General features: G+C 43.3%; 1 protein-coding gene across 2 annotated transcripts in view; it reads right to left on the reverse strand.

The window, feature by feature from the left end:
• HIF1A (hypoxia inducible factor 1 subunit alpha) overlaps positions 1-13,658 on the reverse strand; it is a 57,527-nt gene extending 43,869 nt beyond the window's left edge. Inside the window, exon 1 of one of the 2 annotated variants that reach the window (XM_061612396.1) lies at positions 13,271-13,658. In XM_061612396.1, coding sequence (XP_061468380.1) covers positions 13,271-13,314 — 44 coding nt within the window. In that variant the 5' untranslated portion in view covers positions 13,315-13,658. The remainder of the gene's footprint in view (positions 1-13,270) is intronic. The other variant, XM_061612395.1, reaches the window with a different exon arrangement.
• Between the last annotated feature and the right edge of the window lie 3,536 nt (positions 13,659-17,194).

Below are 17,194 nucleotides of genomic sequence, written 5' to 3' on the forward strand. Positions count from 1 at the left end.
GCCTCAAGGCAGGCTCCACAGGCAGAAGCAGACTGGAGAGAGGTCGCCTTGGAGAATGTAGCATAGCCCAGTACTTTGGAGTCCCATCTTCCAGAGGTTGAGCTGGCTTCTTCAGGCTGCCAACAGGATGTAGCCCATTTGTTAAGAGGTGAAACACAATTTTTTTAAAAAATCCCACAAAGGAAAAAGGAGGAAGGGGCTGGTGAACCAAAACAGTTTCTCCATTTGCCCAAAGGTGCATGCGTTAGCTTTCCTTCAGACACCAAAAAAGGGGGAAAGTAGAAAAGGGGGAAAGGACCTCTATACTGCTACTCCTGCTGGGAAGTGCCATCCCAGACAGCCAGAAAAGTTCTAAGAGTGCTCCATGCTTCATCCTCTGATTCAGTGGAGGCTGTTTCTTCCATTTCCCCACTCCCACCCCACTGACAGGATTCATTGTGCCTTTGTGGGGCAGATCAAATGTTTAGCTTGTACCTCTCCCCTATCTGGAAGAAGGGATTTTATTGAATGCAGACATCTATCCTTCCACCAAACACCATTCATTTAAGGATATGTGAAGGACAGGCGTGTTCCTGCTACTGGTGAACTAGGTTAGCATTTGGAAAGAAGACTCTGAAACAAGGGTCTGGCTGAGCAAACAGCAAGTAATGTTTCAGGCTCCCTTTGTTCTGGCTACTGTTTTCTTCTGACCACAGAGGCTGTCCTCTCACTTTACTCCCCTCTTTTCACCCCTTTGCCATCCTAATTAGAGAGCTCCTTGCAGTGCAGGCTCATCTGCATTAAAAACATGTTTTGAAGCTCCAAGCATTACATTTAAAGTGCGTACATGCTGGCATGAGCGGTAGTTGCTAGTCTGAACTAAACAGAAACAGGTTGTAGATGGAGCTGGTAAAAAGCATACCAGCCTCTGCTGCAGCATGATGGTCCAACAATGGCAATGGACAAGTTGCCGGTACAAGCTGACAGACATCCTTACAAAAAACTCTTCCTTTTAGAAACTATATTGCTATGAAATGGCTACCTACCCATTAAAAACAAAACAGCCAACTGATAGAGCCTGACACTGATTTTATGCCTTCTGTTAAATTTTACCTTTGTAGTCCCTTTAGTAGCACTCCCTACATATATGTATATGTGTGTGTGTGTGTGTGTGTGTGTATGTATATATATATATATGTATGTGTATATATAGTATTTTATGTATTTTAATTTATTTTAATGTTTTTGGTGGTTTTACTGTTTACAGTTTTATTATGTACGCATTTGATTTTATTTTAATAAGCCGCCCTGAGTGCCCTATGATAGGGTAGAAAGGTGGGATAGAAATATTTTAAGATAAATAAATAAATAAATCTGCTTTCCATGTTTTAACTTAATCATGCAGACATTTAAAACATTATATGCAAATGCATACTGTAAGACATTCAATACCAATGTTATCAGACATTCAATATGTCCCAACAAATGAACAGGCTTTCCTTTTTTCAACAATTAACAGTTTGCATTTCCCTATTAAAAGTCCAGACAATTGGATACAATGTGATATGACTGGTTGAACAAGCCCTTATAGAAACCGGCTGCTCTTATGCAGTTGAACTAGAAGGCAAGGAGAAAACCTAGATTAAGTAATCCTCCCACTGTTCAGGTTAGCAATCCATGACCTAGAGTACGGGTGGGGAACCACCAGCCTCTGAAGCCTTTGTGAATTGCACAGTAGCCTCCTACTGGTTTTCTCAATAGTAGCATTGCCACTGGGTGGGTGTGTGCGCGCACATGGAAACACTAACAGAAAGCATTTACACAGAGATCGCATATTGGATTATTTACTTTAGACCTGAACAAGTGGGATCTTCTTTCCATGAGCATTGACAGCTATTAGAGGAATGGCATTTTCCCCCAGCAGCTGCAGTCTTGTGCAACACTTTCAGGATCGTTTGCAGTGTTCAGAAATCCTTGTGCAGTTCCAATAGTACTACGCTGTTCTTGTCAGTTTTGAGCCCTGCAGAGAATCCCGGAAGTGCTGAGAGACCACGGCTGCCTGGAATGCGCCACTCACCTTAACAGCATTAACAGCTGCTAGGAGAAGGTCCTGTTCAGTCACATCTACAGTAAATAATCCAGACTCTGTGCAGCTGGACTGCAAGGATATGGAATAGGAAGGGTTAAATGAGGCTGGACAGCAATCTTAAGGGCTCCTTCAGGGATGAAGGGTGGAATATAAATGTCATAAATAAATTTCTGAAACACTCCGCTAATGAGCATTTTCCCTCATCCCACTAAGTCACTGCTGAACTTTAAGTGGTATTAGTTTAGTTCTGGGATTCCTGAACTAAAATCATGCTTGCACGCTCTGACGGGCTTGGAGAGACCCCGCGTGGAGCCGCAACGAGGATGCACGCCTGGGAGAGGCTGAGGTTGGACTTCTCCCACCACCGCCACTACCTCCTCCTCTTGCTGCTGCCACTAGCCGCCCAGCTAGTCTGTGCAGACGGAGACGCCGGTGAGGAAGATTCGGAGGGGGCCCCCCTTGGAGGCAGGTCCTCCTGGCCATGGGACCAGTCACTGGAGCTATGCAGACAAAGCAGAGTGGGCGTCTGATTTTCCCTATTGTGGGGGTCACATGCAGTCACCCATCAACACAACGGCAACCCTTTTTGGCCCCCAGCTAAAGCCCGTCCTGCTCTCTGATCACCGCCTGCCTCCTGGAGAGATGCTCCGCCTTCAGAGCAATGGGCACACAGGCCTGCCGAGGCTTGAGTCCTGGAGCCTCGCAGCCGGCGGGTGCTCCCACCGCCCCCCCCCCAAGGAAGGAGAGGCAAGAGAAATGACGGCAAGCCACACCAGGGGAACAATAACCTTTTACCTGCTTGTCACCCTCCTCCATGGTCAACATAATTTCAGTTTTCTTTCATAGAGTGGGGAGGGCAGCTTACGGGCTTTCCCTCGGTGAATTCTGACTTTTATACTATGTTTATGTATATGAATATTGTGTATGTATTTTGTTTTGTAAATTAATTTGATTTTTTATTGTACACTGTGTATTCTATTGTAAACCGCTTTGAGACAGTGGATAGCAGTGGATTGTAGTGGATCGCAAGTTGAACATGACCCAGCAGTGTGATGCTGCGGCAAAAAAGGCAAACGCGGTTTTCAGCTGCATAAACAGAGCTATGGTTTCCAGGTCGAGGGAAGTAATAGACCCACTATATTCTGCATTAGTCAGGCCTCATCTGGAATACTGCGTTCAGTTCTGGGCGCCTCATTTTAAGAAAGATATAGACAAGTTGGAGCGGGTTCAGAAGAGGGCAACGAGGATGATAGCCGGTATGGAGAACAAGTCTTATGAGGAAAGGTTGAAGGAACTTGGCATGTTCAGTCTAGTGAAGAGAAGGCTGAGGGGTGACATGATTACACTCTTTAAGTACCTGAAGGGCTGTCACATAGAGGAGGGTACAGATTTGTTCACTGCTGCCCCAGAGGGTAGGACTAGGTCTAATGGTTTTAAGTTGCAGGAGTGTAGATTCAGATTGGACATTAGAAGGAACTTCTTGACAGTAAGAGCAGTTCGGCAATGGAACCGACTGCCTAGGGAGGTGGTGGGATCCCCTTCGCTGGATGTCTTCAAGCAGAGGCTGGACAGCTATCTGCGGGAGATGCTCTAGCTGTGGATTTCCTGCTGTGAGCAGGGGGTTGGACTCGATGGCCTACAAGGCCCCTTCCAACTCTATGATTCTATGAGATCTTTTAGATAGTAAATTATTTCTATAAATGGAAATAATAATATTAATAATTCCTAAAATAGTCAATATTGCCAAAAACACTTGGGTCAATTGGAGAGTGCATGGTAAGACCTAAGGGTTGAAAAGACCCTATAGAGGAGAAAGAAATTTACACGGTATAGTGTGAAAATTTTAATAAGGATCTAATTAGAAATAAAGGGCATTGGCATGTTCTGAGTGAACCTCTCCTGCCAATGAGGAACCTCTGTATTTAATAAGGTGATTTCACAATACAACAATATTCTCAGACAGAGAAACAGGCTGAACATTGAAGAACATGGTGACTTAAGACTCAAACTCACAAATCTACAGCCAAATATTTATACACTTGTTAAAAGTCCATCAGGCCCACTCATCTCACTAGAAAAGATAAAAAAATATATTATTTTCATTTGTTTGGATTCCTTATTTTTTACATTTTATGATTCCTAGTAATGGTTATTGATTATTAATAAATGTTGATTTCATACTGATATTTTTTGATCAAGCCAAAGGAAATACAGATAGAAAATAGATTCAAACAAGCACTGGTCCCACTAAAGTCTTATTCAATTCATTCAAAAATGTAAATGTACTGCCTTCAAGTCGATTCTGACTTATGGCGACCCTATGAAGAGGGTTTTCATGAGGCTGAGAGGCAGTGACTGACCCAAGGACACCCAGTGAGCTTCATGGCTGTGTGGGGATTCGAACCCTGGTCTCCCAGGTTGTAGTCCAGCACCTTAACCACTACACCACACTGGCTCTCTCAATTCATTCAGTTGTGCCTAAAACAAGAACTCAATTTACTGTCCAGTAATTTCTTTAATGATTCGTTTCTGGGAAGTGGAATCCAATGCAAGATCTCAGAACTGAGCTGATTCCAGCCAGCGACTTCAGTCGACCAGTGTTTCTTAAACTTCTTCAAGTAGTGCCCTGCTGGTTCAAGATTTATCTAGTCCAGCATCCTGTTGGGAATCCTACCTCCTAGTCTAAATTTAGTTCGGCTTTGTTTTGTTTTCTAAAAAAATAAAATTACTTTTCCTGGTCCAGAACAGAGAACAAAATAATGTTAATTGTTTAGAACTGGAATGAAGACATCTCTCAATTTCTAAGCAGTTCCTTGCAACTCCACCATGACTCCCTAATTTGAATACATCATTCTACTGGTCCAGATCCATCTCTGGGATCTCAAGATTGCCTTCAACAGCCAAGAAGTGGATCACATTTATTGCTTCCTGGAAGAAGTTGCTGCAGCCACAGTTCAAAGGGGGAGGACGAGAGAAGAGAGAAAGAATGTGAGATTTCCTTACACTTGCTGTGATGTTTTCATCTGCCTGGAGGTGTTTCCTGTAGCTATTTTATCAAAGCCTGGTGATGAAAACAACTGTCAGGAATATACACAATTCAGAGAAGGCAAAGGGCAGGTGCATGTAGGAGAGAGAATAATAGAGTTGGAATGGCCCTTGAGGTCATCTAGCCCAAATCTCAGTTCAACGCAGGATCTGCAATGAAGGATACAACTACAGCAGACCTGGTAAATGACTGTCTAACCTCTGCTTAAATACCTAGAAATAAAAGAAGCAATAAAAATACAACTGAATAATCATATTGCATCTAGCCCAGCACATGGTAATTGCTGCAACAAGCAGAAAAGTCATTAAGTGGTCAATCAAGACCATCAGCAATTTTCAAATGGTCTGTGGAGAAAAGTTTGGGAACCCCTGGCCTAGACAGAGCACACACACATATAATTTTGTGTGTATGTGTGTGTGTGTAATCAACTGGCTAATTTTGAGAGGGGTCTTTCAATTTCACTTGCTCGACTCCTGTGGGTTTTTTTGTTTTGTTTATATCCTGCTGGTCCACTGGCTTGTTCAAAGAAGCTTACAAAAGCAAAGCTGCATGAAACCATTATGATGAAAGAAGAAAGAAGACTCACATATATTCATAAGAAATACATTAATGTTATGCCAGGGTCTTCTCCATCTTTGTACCAACCGTACACTTAATTTATTAAAGAATTCAAAACTATGGTGATGTCACACTGATGTCTTGCAAAACACAATGGCAACTTTTACAAGCCATCAAATCCAGTTGGCAAGTGTGATCTTCCAGACTCAAAGCCTTTATACAATGGGTCCCTTTCAAAACTCTGCAAACTAGCCTCCCTTTCGTATCATTATCTGAATAGTAGTTACCGTGTAACTTCAAGAGGGCCTCTTTTTTGCATTTTAAAATCAGTAACTATGTGGCAATCATAACTGGCATGTTCAATTAACATAAACATCAAAATGCAAATTAACAAATAACTAGCCAAATAGCTGCTTGTCAGTGTTCTACTACAACTAACAGGTATCTGTGGGCAGAGAGGCTATTAAAAATGTGTATGGGCTATTAACATTTGGGAACACATTTGAAAGGACAGATCACCATTATAGGTTGTTTATTACCCAATTAATTCTTAAGTGAATGTCATCACAAATTGCTGCTTCTCAAGCAAAGGGACTTTGATCTCAAAATGACAGCTTACATCCACCCTTTTTCAGAGGGGGGATTTTTAAAAATGCAACCATATCTGAATGTATGGGCCAAGTTCCAAATAAACAGCCAGTTAATTCCACACATCCAAAAGGACGTATGTTTTTAAACAGCAATCAGGCAGTCCATCCAGCCATCCCTTCATTGTGAACATAGAAAGCTGCTTTTGAAACTGTGGGGACTTTTCAAGGCAGTTTATGGTATGGCATTTTGGACAATATCTGTTGTTCAAAGTCAAAAATCCTATTAAACATGCCCACACCCTTGAGCAAGACTAGAGAATCCCTGGCATATTTGGCCCAAATCCACAACTGGTATCAATCAGCTCATGTCTCAAACTAAAACAGGTCTGAAAAGAATGCTATCTAATTTTAGGAATTTATACTCAAAGGAGTGTTTGCCAATTAGTGAATAGGAAACCAAAGACCTGCAGATTTCAGCTCTTGTGCTCAAGGATACACAACAGAAGCTGAATAGAGGAAATACTGTTTTAAAATCGTGAAGAATAGAGGGGACAGTCTGTTCCAAAGAAGCCACGCTACTTTATATATAGTAAGCATTTAGTCCCATATCAGGGATGAAGAACAGTAGAGTCTTTGTTGAATTATGATTTACACAAGTCATACTGGTGATAAAAACCTGCAATTCTAGTGGATTTGAAACACGGAATGTAGAACAATGATACCATAAAAGCCTCTATCAGAGTCAGTTACCCCAATCTCCAAAAGATAAAATTCCACAATAAACCTTCATATCCAATATCCATTCTAACAGACAGCACTATTTAACAAGATTATCATTAAAGCTAATCTCCAAGCTGGAAAAAAAAACTGTTGACAATTTTGAGCAGGAGAGCTGAAACCTGCAACTTTTTGTTTTCTTTTAATACAAATCAACTATTTCAGGCTACATTCCAGTGCAGAATACTGACTCTCCAAAAACAGCAGTTGACAAAGCAGAAGCCTTCCTACAACCCTTCCCTGGGGCAAATCCTATCAGCCTTTACTCATGATTAAGGCTAGCCCCTTAAATCAGTGCATAAAGCCCACTTCAATTTTTTTTCAGATCCTGATTTATTGGGAAACCATGGTTAGCCTTAACTCAGTTAACAGCGGTGACAGACAGTTTGGGAGGACAAGAAAACATGCATTCCTGATCTGGCTCCCAGTTTGTTTTGTTGTTGTTGTTATGTGCCTCCAAGTCAACTACGACTTATGGCGACCCTATGAATCAGTGACCTCCAAGAGCATCTGTCATGAACCACCCTGTTTAGGTCTTGTAAGTTCAGGTCTGTAGCTTCCTTTATGGAATCAATCCATCTCTTGTTTGGCCTTCCTCTTTTTCTACTTCCTTCTGTTTTTCCAAGCATTATTATCTGCAGAGTGAGTTATAAACTTTTTTTTAAAAAAAGACAGTTCTTAAATGCCACTTTCTAGTTTGCATTGGGACGTGATTAAAAGTTCACTTGCCACCAGTGTTAAAAGAGCATGTTAATTAATCCAGCTATGGATATATAGCCAAACTCAAGTATGCAGAAGTGTGGTCGACTCCAGCTAACATACACAAAAAAGAAGAAATTATAATCATCACAACTGAGCAGGCTCACAATACTGAATTACAGACCAATTTTTCTGCTTTCATATTAGACCTTCTTCAGGTCTGGAAAATTTCCAGGCTTCTCGGTGCAAGTGCCTAGAACCCTAAAAATGCTGATGCCCAGGAATGCATGTCGGCATCACCTCTTAAATACATGGCTACGATTTCCAGTTTCTACCCTTACATGTTAAACTACAAAACATATACAGAGAATTAATCCCCCCTGGTCCAAACTCAGCAGGCTGAACTTCCAAATAAACATGACTAGGACTGGACTGTAAACCTCCTCCTTTCACCAACAGCTGGTTCTGAATCCAAGACGGGCTAACTCTTTTCAGAGTTTGTCTCTTAGCACAAGTTCAGACTCCTGGATTTTCAAAGCAGTGTATCCTCCTATTTAAGAGCCTTAAAGAGAGCTGTTACTACAAACAAACAGGAGAACAAACAAAATAAAAGATACCACTTTAACACCCTCCTTACAAGCTTCCCAGCACCATCTGGTCACTTCACTGATGAAAACAGAACACTATGTTTAATCCAGCCAGGCAATTCTTATGTTCTTATGGACTAGAGAGGGGGAGAATGCCTTAAGAAGAACTTGTGCCCAACTAAGTATCAAGCCAGAAGCCAATTCAATCTCTAGGGTTGCAAGGAAACCAGGCCTTTTTCCTTCTCGCCCACAAGATGTTTCCTGAAATTTGTGGCACACAACGCTGCAAACAAGGACAAGCTCTTGGCAGCAAGCCTGCAAATGTTTTGAATGCAACAGTAAAATCACTCCCTGCTTAACCAATGTTATCAGACACTCCTGTAGGCAGCTTCCCCCTTTAGACTTCTCATATTTGCGAGCCCCCAAATGGCTAAAATAAGGGAAAGTAATGAGGCTTAACTGGCTTCAAGAGCGGCAAGGGAAATCAGGTTCCTGAAGCGAGTACAGTTGCACATAGCTTAAACACAACTGCTATCATGTGGATATCTTTGTCGAACAATCCTTTTGGAAATTAAAAGCAGAAGGGAGGGAGGGATCCAGGACAGGGCAGGGGAATGCTAAACCTTTCCTCACATGTTGTTTCCCTGATCAAAAAGCTTGTTCCTCTCAAACAGCATTTTGCCCCTCCAGGAGAAAAAGACTGCAGAAAGGTGTTAAACTCCTCTCCCCCCAGGGCTCCACAATTATTTTTTTTGGGGGGGGGATAACTCTTTTGAAGGAATACTGGGTGATCTGATCGTGAATCTCCTGTATCATATCATTTCATCCTACTTTAGCACTGGTGGCCTGGACTTTCAGAGTCAGAAGTCCTGATGTGTGCTTAAAAAAAAAGAAATTAGATTAAGTATTACAGTTCTTGCACGCTCTATAGAACAAACAGCCTTTAGCAGACTGTGGAAAGTGGGGAGCAAGATTTTAAATATTAAAAACATTTACATAGTACAAATTGAAGAACTCATTTTGCTAGTATCCTTTAGTCTCACATATAAATTTAGCACAACATCCACATGGCTTCTAAGCAAGTCTGGAGGAACTGCAAGATTCACATTACACAGCTTTTGTGTAAATACGTTTCTTGTTGGAGAAGTGTAACTCCAGGGAACATCAATCCCCCAATGTGGTTCCTATGAACCTTGTGAAGCATCCAGAGTTTCTTCTCACAGAATGTGTAGTTACCTTACAATGTTATTCCGAGGGGAGGGGTTTACTTGTAGAACAACTCTTCACATCATCAAAACTAACTACACTGTAACAGAGTAGCTAAAAAACAGGTCTCGCTTCTTTAGTTACAAACTGTGTGCACGCCATGGCCCAGAAGGGAATGCCTTCATTGTAACACAAGGTTTTAACAAACAAGGCCAGTCTCAAAAGCCAAAAAATACAATGTGTCTACTCTTCCTTCTAAACCAGGGAAGAGTTTCTGAACATCAAGAGATCTCCCTTGTGCCCTAAATTGTGGGCATCTCAGGATCACCATGCTGGCCATAGCTGGAGTCACACTCTTGATCTAGATGGTTTTCAGATGGACCTAGAAAGGTAATTAATGTTACACCATCCCAATAGACTTCAAAGTGGTATTAAAATAATCTCATATTCTTTAACATACCATAAACAAGCGATTTAATATTTATTCAAGTTATATGTACATCCTCTTAAAAGCTGCTTCAAAATATGTGATGGAAGCCTTGTGAGCACAGCAATATTTTGCTCCCTAGTGCTTATATCTGTACAATGATCATCATTATCAAGTGTACACACAACATTTGTATGTGTATCATAAAAGTTTACCAATTTTTAAAAAATATTTACTTAAATATCCAGTTATATCATGCCAAGAATATCCATTGTTACCGGAATTAAAACAAAAGTGATTAGACAATACATAAGTCACCAATTTTGTTGAGTCTGAATTGCTTGCTCTTCTCTTTCCCAAATCCATTCATAACATGCAATTTTGTTCATAACCATGATGTCCCACATTTTTCTTAGCCGGTGGTAAATTTTAGTTACTGCTTCTTCAGGATATACTGATGTGTGAAGTAGCCCCAATTCAGCACAAAACTAGACTCCATCATGCGAAGCTAACACATAACAGCACACCAAGTGTTTTCTCCTGTCCCAGTAATACCATTTAAAGAGCAAGATGATTTATAGTTTGGATTCATTTAACCTTCTCAAATTGCAAAAATGGAATTGCTATCAATATAAACAAACACTGCCTTCTGCCAATATGGGAGATTAAAAAACTTAATTCACCACAAGAAGGATTGGTAGTTTGTCTAATTTAAAAACAGACCACCCAATGCTCTGCAATCCCCACTAATATCTAACGGCAAACCCTACTACACACCAACAAATTACTGTTGATTGTATCACTATAGTGTAGCAGCCGTGTTTTCACAGCAGTAGCTTAGAGGGAAAGTCCAACGTAATTGCCAGGGGAAGAGCCAACTCATTCTGAACACTCTAAGGGAACCAGCAATTTTAAAAAATGAGTGGGTAATTCTGGAGTTTAGAATAACCTCTGCTATCTTTGCCAAAATGAAAGCTGCAGTATCTCCTTCTCAGCGTCCTTCATTCTCTGTGACTCATTCCGCTACAAACAAGCACAAGTAAGTCTCTTCCCAGGATGAAGCAATAGATGGGAGAACACAGCACAAAGGAGGAAGAATTGCGAAGTAGCATTTAGAACAGGGGTAACCAGCACGGTGCCTTCCAGATGCTGCAGACTACAACTTCCATCATCCTAGACCATTGGTGATGCTGGCTGTGGTTGGCTGAAAACTGTAAGAACATCTGGAGGACACAACATTGACTATCCCTCATCTAGAAAGCAATTACGGGTGTAAAACCATATTTGATCACACAGGTCAAAAAAATCAATTTGAGAGCACTCCAGGTAAAAAGGTTGTTTCCATCCTCATTTACAAACATTTACAGGAAACAAGAACTGTTTCCAGAATGACACTAGAATTTTTTAAAAAATATTATTTGAACTTCTTACCAAGCCCTATCACAAGGGACAGAGCCATTAACAGGTTGTTCAGAATGAAAGGCCAGCATAGTTTTTCCAACCACCCCTCAACATTGAGTTTCATACACAATACAGACTTAGGCGGCCATCCAATACACATCAATCTGAGAATAAGTCCCACTGAACCCAAAGGAGCTTACTTCTGAGTAGTCATGTATTGGATTGCAGCTCAAATTGCATCTTTTTTTAAAAGAGTCACAGCATTTGTTCTTAAAAAACAATTGACAACACATTTCCCACTTGTTTGTGAACATTTCAATTGCATTGGTGTGCATTTTCCTCTAAAGCTCACTGCCATTATTCTTTCAGTGTACAAAATAACAGTTCTTAACTCTTTTACTGGAGACATTTCTATTCTGCCTCTGAAAAAAATTACCTTAAAACATGACTTCCCTCCCACTTCCAGTCACCCAAGGTAAGGTATTTTCATCTGGTTACCAATAGTTCTTTTATACCTTCCTCATCCTGACTTCCCTACCCCCTGGAAAGCTACAGAGCAAAGCACTGATCTTTCAAATCTAAACCAGGCGAAGACAGACTCATCTCCATTTATTATCCATCTACAACAGTAAAAGCACATTAACATACTCGATCTTCAGTGAGCGTCTTAGAAACCAGAGACACGGGCAGCCTCATCTCATCACACCAAGCACAATTCTCGTCTCTTCTCATTTCAAATCAATGGCAAAGCCAGGTTTTGTGTTCAGCCTAAATCTACATGTTAGCAGGGAGTCACCAAGCTCAAAATGTTGGGGCTCTACACTGGCAAAGTGGCTAAGATGATCGCTGAAGACAATTAATTTAATCTTATAAGAAAAGTTGCAATGATTAATTAAGTGCACTTTTCAAATCCTGTTTAACCCATTTTCCCTATTTCTCCCCCCCCCACTCTCACCAACTCCCCCCCCAACTCCCTCCAACAAAATGGCGACGTGGACTCTTGGCCGTGGGGGGGGGTTAGAGAAGGAGGAGAAGAAATGAAAGAGTGAAGAGAAGAAAAGCCAGGGAAGAAGGAAGAGAGAGGGAAAGAGATGGGGGGAATTAAGATGAGGACAAAGGTGGATGTGGGGGGAGAATTTCAAAGGGAAGAAAAGGAAGAATGGGGGGAGACAGAGAGAGAAAAGGGGCACTGCCGGGAACAAAAAGGGGAGGACATAAAGAATATGAGTAGGGAGTAGGTTTTCTCTCTCACTGGTAAATTTGTTATTAAAAATAGATTTAAAAGAATAGGAGATGGCAGAGGAAAATGATGAAAAGACCCTGGAGGAAGGATGCAAAAAAGCCAGGCAGGAAGTCTTTCAAGCTCCTCCACCCCTCCACCCCTTTTCCAAAATCACAAAGCATCCTTCTCTGAATCCCAGGTTTGGGGGGGGGAATAGAAGGTTCAACATCTTGAATAGGAGAAACCAGATTAAGGCTGCAATCCGATGCACACTTACCAGGCAGTAAATCCCACTGAACCCAATGGAGCTTACTTCTGAGTAGACATGCACTGGGTTGCAGCCGAAAACAAGGCAAGAAAGAAATTAGGATGAGCGCATAAAACGACCCGCTTTCCTATGGCCTGGCTTAGAATTTGCCCGTGGAGCCAGGAGAAGATGGAGAAAGGGCAGAGAAAGACGGGGGGGGGGAGAGGATTTCTCCCCTCCACATTCACACGCGCGCGCGTGTACACCTTCTGGAGACTCCAGACACACAAAACAACACGCAGAATGGTTTGGAGGCTGTGAAAAGGAAACGGCACGGAGGCAAAGACGGGCCGCCCTCTCCTCTCTCCCCCAAAGAAGCCCTGGGAAGGCCGGTGGCCCAAAGGCTCCCAGGCCGCACCCGCCGCAAGCCCACGTCGCTTACTTTTTTTTCTCGTTGGTGCCGCCCGCCGTCGTACAGGGCTCCATGGCGTCGGCGGAGGCCAGCTTGGCTGGCCGGAAGAGGCTCTCTCACAGGCCGGCGGGCTTCGTGGGGCCTGCAAATGAAAAATAAAAACCGAAGGAAGGAGTCAACGCGGAAGGAGGGCGGGAGCGAATCTCCTCCAAGCGGGTTTGCGGAGTAGTCCAACGGGCGGCAGTAACCCGGCCACGGCGTGGAGCGGGGGGGGGGAAGCAGGCGCAGAGAAGGGAAGAGGAGTCGCCGTAGGCGGGGCCGAAACGGGCCTCGCCTTCCCGTCACGAGCGCGGCCTGCGCCAGTGAGGAGCCGCCTGGCGGCCCGGCCCCCCTGCGGCCTTGCGCGGCGGACCCAACCGCGGCGTTCAAGGCGAAGGCGGCGGGTGGGCTGAGGCTTCGTGTGTGGGGCTGTGTGCGAGGAGGAGGAGGAGAAAGGAGTCAGGCGGCGGGTGGGCCTCCATTTCGTCAGTCGCGCGCGCCCCCTTTTTCCTCACAGGATGAATAATGTTTTTTATTTGTTTACTCTCCCTGTGAGGGAGTTCTCGCTTGTCAGGATCTGTTTCGAAAAATACGGCTCCGTTCTCGTGGCCCTGGCTGTAGCAGCAGGAAGGAGTGTCTCTGAGCATGGGCAGAGGGCGCGTTTTCCTTCACGCCCAGCAACTAGCCCACAGAACATGCACGCTCACACAAATTTATAGGTGGAAATGCGTCTTAAGGTTTGGGCTGTCGCTAATGCTTCGCAGGTTTCAAGATGAATGGTTCATATGCCGATAATAATGTAGTCTCTGCACATTCAGAGAAAGATCTTCAAACTATGCTAAAGGTCTTCGCAGACGCATATCGAAAACTTGGGCGCTCACTTAATATTAAAAAAACCAAAGTGCTTCATCAACAGGTGCGAACTAGTCCCTCTGTAGCACCATCAATCCAGTTTAATGGTGTGACGCTGGAGACTGTTGATCACTTCCCCTATCTCTGCAGTCATCTCTTTGTAAAAGCTGACATCGAGGCTGAAATTCAACATCATCTGAGCTCTGCGAGTGTCGCATTCTCCCAAATGAAGCGTAGAGTGTTCGAGGATAGGGATATTCGCAGGGAGACCAAAATGCTTATTTACAAAGCCATTGTACTACTGACCTTACTCTTGCCTGTGAAACATGGACCGTTTATAAACGCCACTCCCAACTTCTTGAAAGATTCCACCAACGCTGCCTCCAGGAAATTCTGCAAATTACTTGGGAAGACGGACGGACTAATGTTAGCGTTTGGGAAGAAGCAAAGACTACCAGTGTTGAAACAATGATCCTTCAACATCGACTTCACTGGACTGGCCATGTTGTTCGAATGCCTGATCACCGTCTTCCAAAGCAGCTACTTTACTCCCAGCTTAAGGATGGAAAACGGAACATCGGTGGACAGCAAAAGAGGTTTAAAGATGTTCTTAAAGCGAATCTAAATAAATTAACATGAACATTGACAGCTGGGAAGTCTTGGCCATGAATATCCCAAATGGAGGTCAGCTATTATCAAAGGTGCTGTGAACTTTGAAGAAGCACAAATACAGGGTGAACGGGACAGCGGAAGGCACATCAAGCAAATCCTCATCGTGACCATCTTCCATCTGGAAACCTGTGTCCTCACTGTGGGAGCCTGTGTGGATCCAGAATTGGCCTCCACAGTCACTTACGAACCCACTGTTAAAGACCTTATCTTGGAAGACAATCTTACTCAGCCACAAGTGATCTCCAATGAATGAATGAATGCTTTGCAGGTTTCAAGATGAATGGTTCTGTTTTTCATCGTACTCTTCCAGTAAAGTTTAGTAGGGCAGTTTAGGTGCAACAGAAAAGCAAAATGTTGTAACAGTATCGCGGGCAAAAATGTAAAAGGGTAGGTACAGGAGTGTAAGAACCAATGCACTTTGGAGTGAAAAACACATGGGAAGTTATGCTACAGAAGAGAATGTATCTGAGTGTATGCAGAGTGCCGCACCACTAAGTAACAGCCCACACAAACCTGAAATCTGATCAAGTTAGAAACTTACAGGAGGCTGCCTTATACTGAGTCAGACCATTAGTCTGTCTATCTTGGTATTGGCCAGTGGCAGCCTTACTTTGAGATACCAGGGACTGAACCTGGAGCCTTCTGCATGCCAAAGCAGTTGTTCAGCCACTGAGCTGTGGCCCTTCCCATCTCACTTTTTTTAAAAAAATAGAAGTGTACCTCTACCCAAGCAGGAACATTTCCCACTTACCACTACATACTTATGTACCATCTTCCAATGTTTGACTGGAAAATAGGCCCATTTGTTCTGTGTTAAAAGTCAACTGCAATAGTGGCTTACTTCCAAATAAAGATGCTGATGATTGCAGCCTACAAACATCTACTTGGAGAAAGTCCCATTGAACTCAGTAAAGCTGTCTTCCAAATAAACAAGCCTAAAGGTTGGGAAATACATTCTGAGCAATGCTTTCCTCTTCCAATAATCTGAGATGAAGTAGTCCCTTCAACCCCTTTCTCCCATGTTCTGTTTCATATTAACAACATTCACAGTGAACACATCCCAGAATAATAATTCTTAGGGGGTTATAGGAAGTTCCTTTACACCAGATTAGACTATAAGCCTGCTCGGGAGTTTTTCGGGTATTGAGCAACACGGGACCAAGGAGAGGCGCCATGCTGTGTAGCCCTGCCTCCAAGATTGTGCGCTTCTCCTTTAACACCCACACATATAGCAGAAATGTCTGTAATGGTCTTCACAGGTACGACTATATGTGCCAAGGCACCCTTGCTAAAACTGCTCATGCTGTTCAAATGGATGTCAGGAAAGAGCTTTTAACACTGGGGGTGGTGCTACTTGGCACAGTCCCTCTTCTTGCTCCCCTGTTGTTCATCATTTTTATTTTATTTATTTATTATTTGGTTTATATCCCGCCCTTCCTCCCAGCAGGAGCCCATGAACTCATTGTGTGAACTCATTTGTCAGGAAAGAGAGGGGGGGAATAAGACCCTGCTCGTCCTCCTTGATCTCTGAGCGGCTTTTTATACTGTTGACCGCTATCCTTTTGGAGCATCTCGAGGAGGTGGGGATTGTGGGCACTGTGCTTCAGTGGTTTCGCTCATACCTCCAGAGCCACTTCCAAAAAGTAGTTATGGGAGGCTACTGATCAGCACCATGGGAATTATCCTGTGCCGTTCTGCAGGGTACCATCTTGTCCCCCATGCTATTCAACATCCATATGAAACCACTGGGAGCTGTCATCAGGAGATTTGGAGTGAGGTGCCATCAATATGCAGATGACACCCAGCTCTACCTCTCTATTGCATCTGAATCAGGAGAGGCAGCTGAGGTGTTGAACCAATGCTTGGAGGCAGTGATGGACTAGATGTAGGCCAATAAATTGAAGCTGAATCCTGAAAAAACAGAGGTGTTGTGTTGAGGAGGTGGACAGATGGCCTGTTCTGGATGGGGTTGCTCTTTCCTTGAAAGACCAGGCCCACAGCCTGAGGGTACTTCTTGATCCAACACTGTCACTGGAGGTTCAGGTGGCCTCAGTGACTAGGAGTGCTTTTTTCCAGCTCCAGCTGGTTCGCCACCTTCACCCCCTTTTGGACAGAGAAGACTTGGCCACAGTGCTCCATGCTTTGGTAACTTCCAGACTGTATTATTGCAATGCTCTCTACATGGGACTATCCTTAAAGATGACTCGGAAACTTCCACTGGTCCAAAATGCAGCAGGCATTAGTTGCCAGTTTGCTTCCGGGCCCAGTTCAAGGTGCTCACATGAGCGTATAAAGGCCTAAACAACTTAGGTCCCAAATATCTGAAAGACCACCTCCTTTCCTACAGATCCTCTCGGATGTTGAGTTCAGCAGAGGGGCCCTTTTGGTAGT

Source organism: Rhineura floridana, chromosome 2 (assembly GCF_030035675.1).
Source record: "Rhineura floridana isolate rRhiFlo1 chromosome 2, rRhiFlo1.hap2, whole genome shotgun sequence".
NCBI lineage: Eukaryota > Metazoa > Chordata > Lepidosauria > Squamata > Rhineuridae > Rhineura > Rhineura floridana.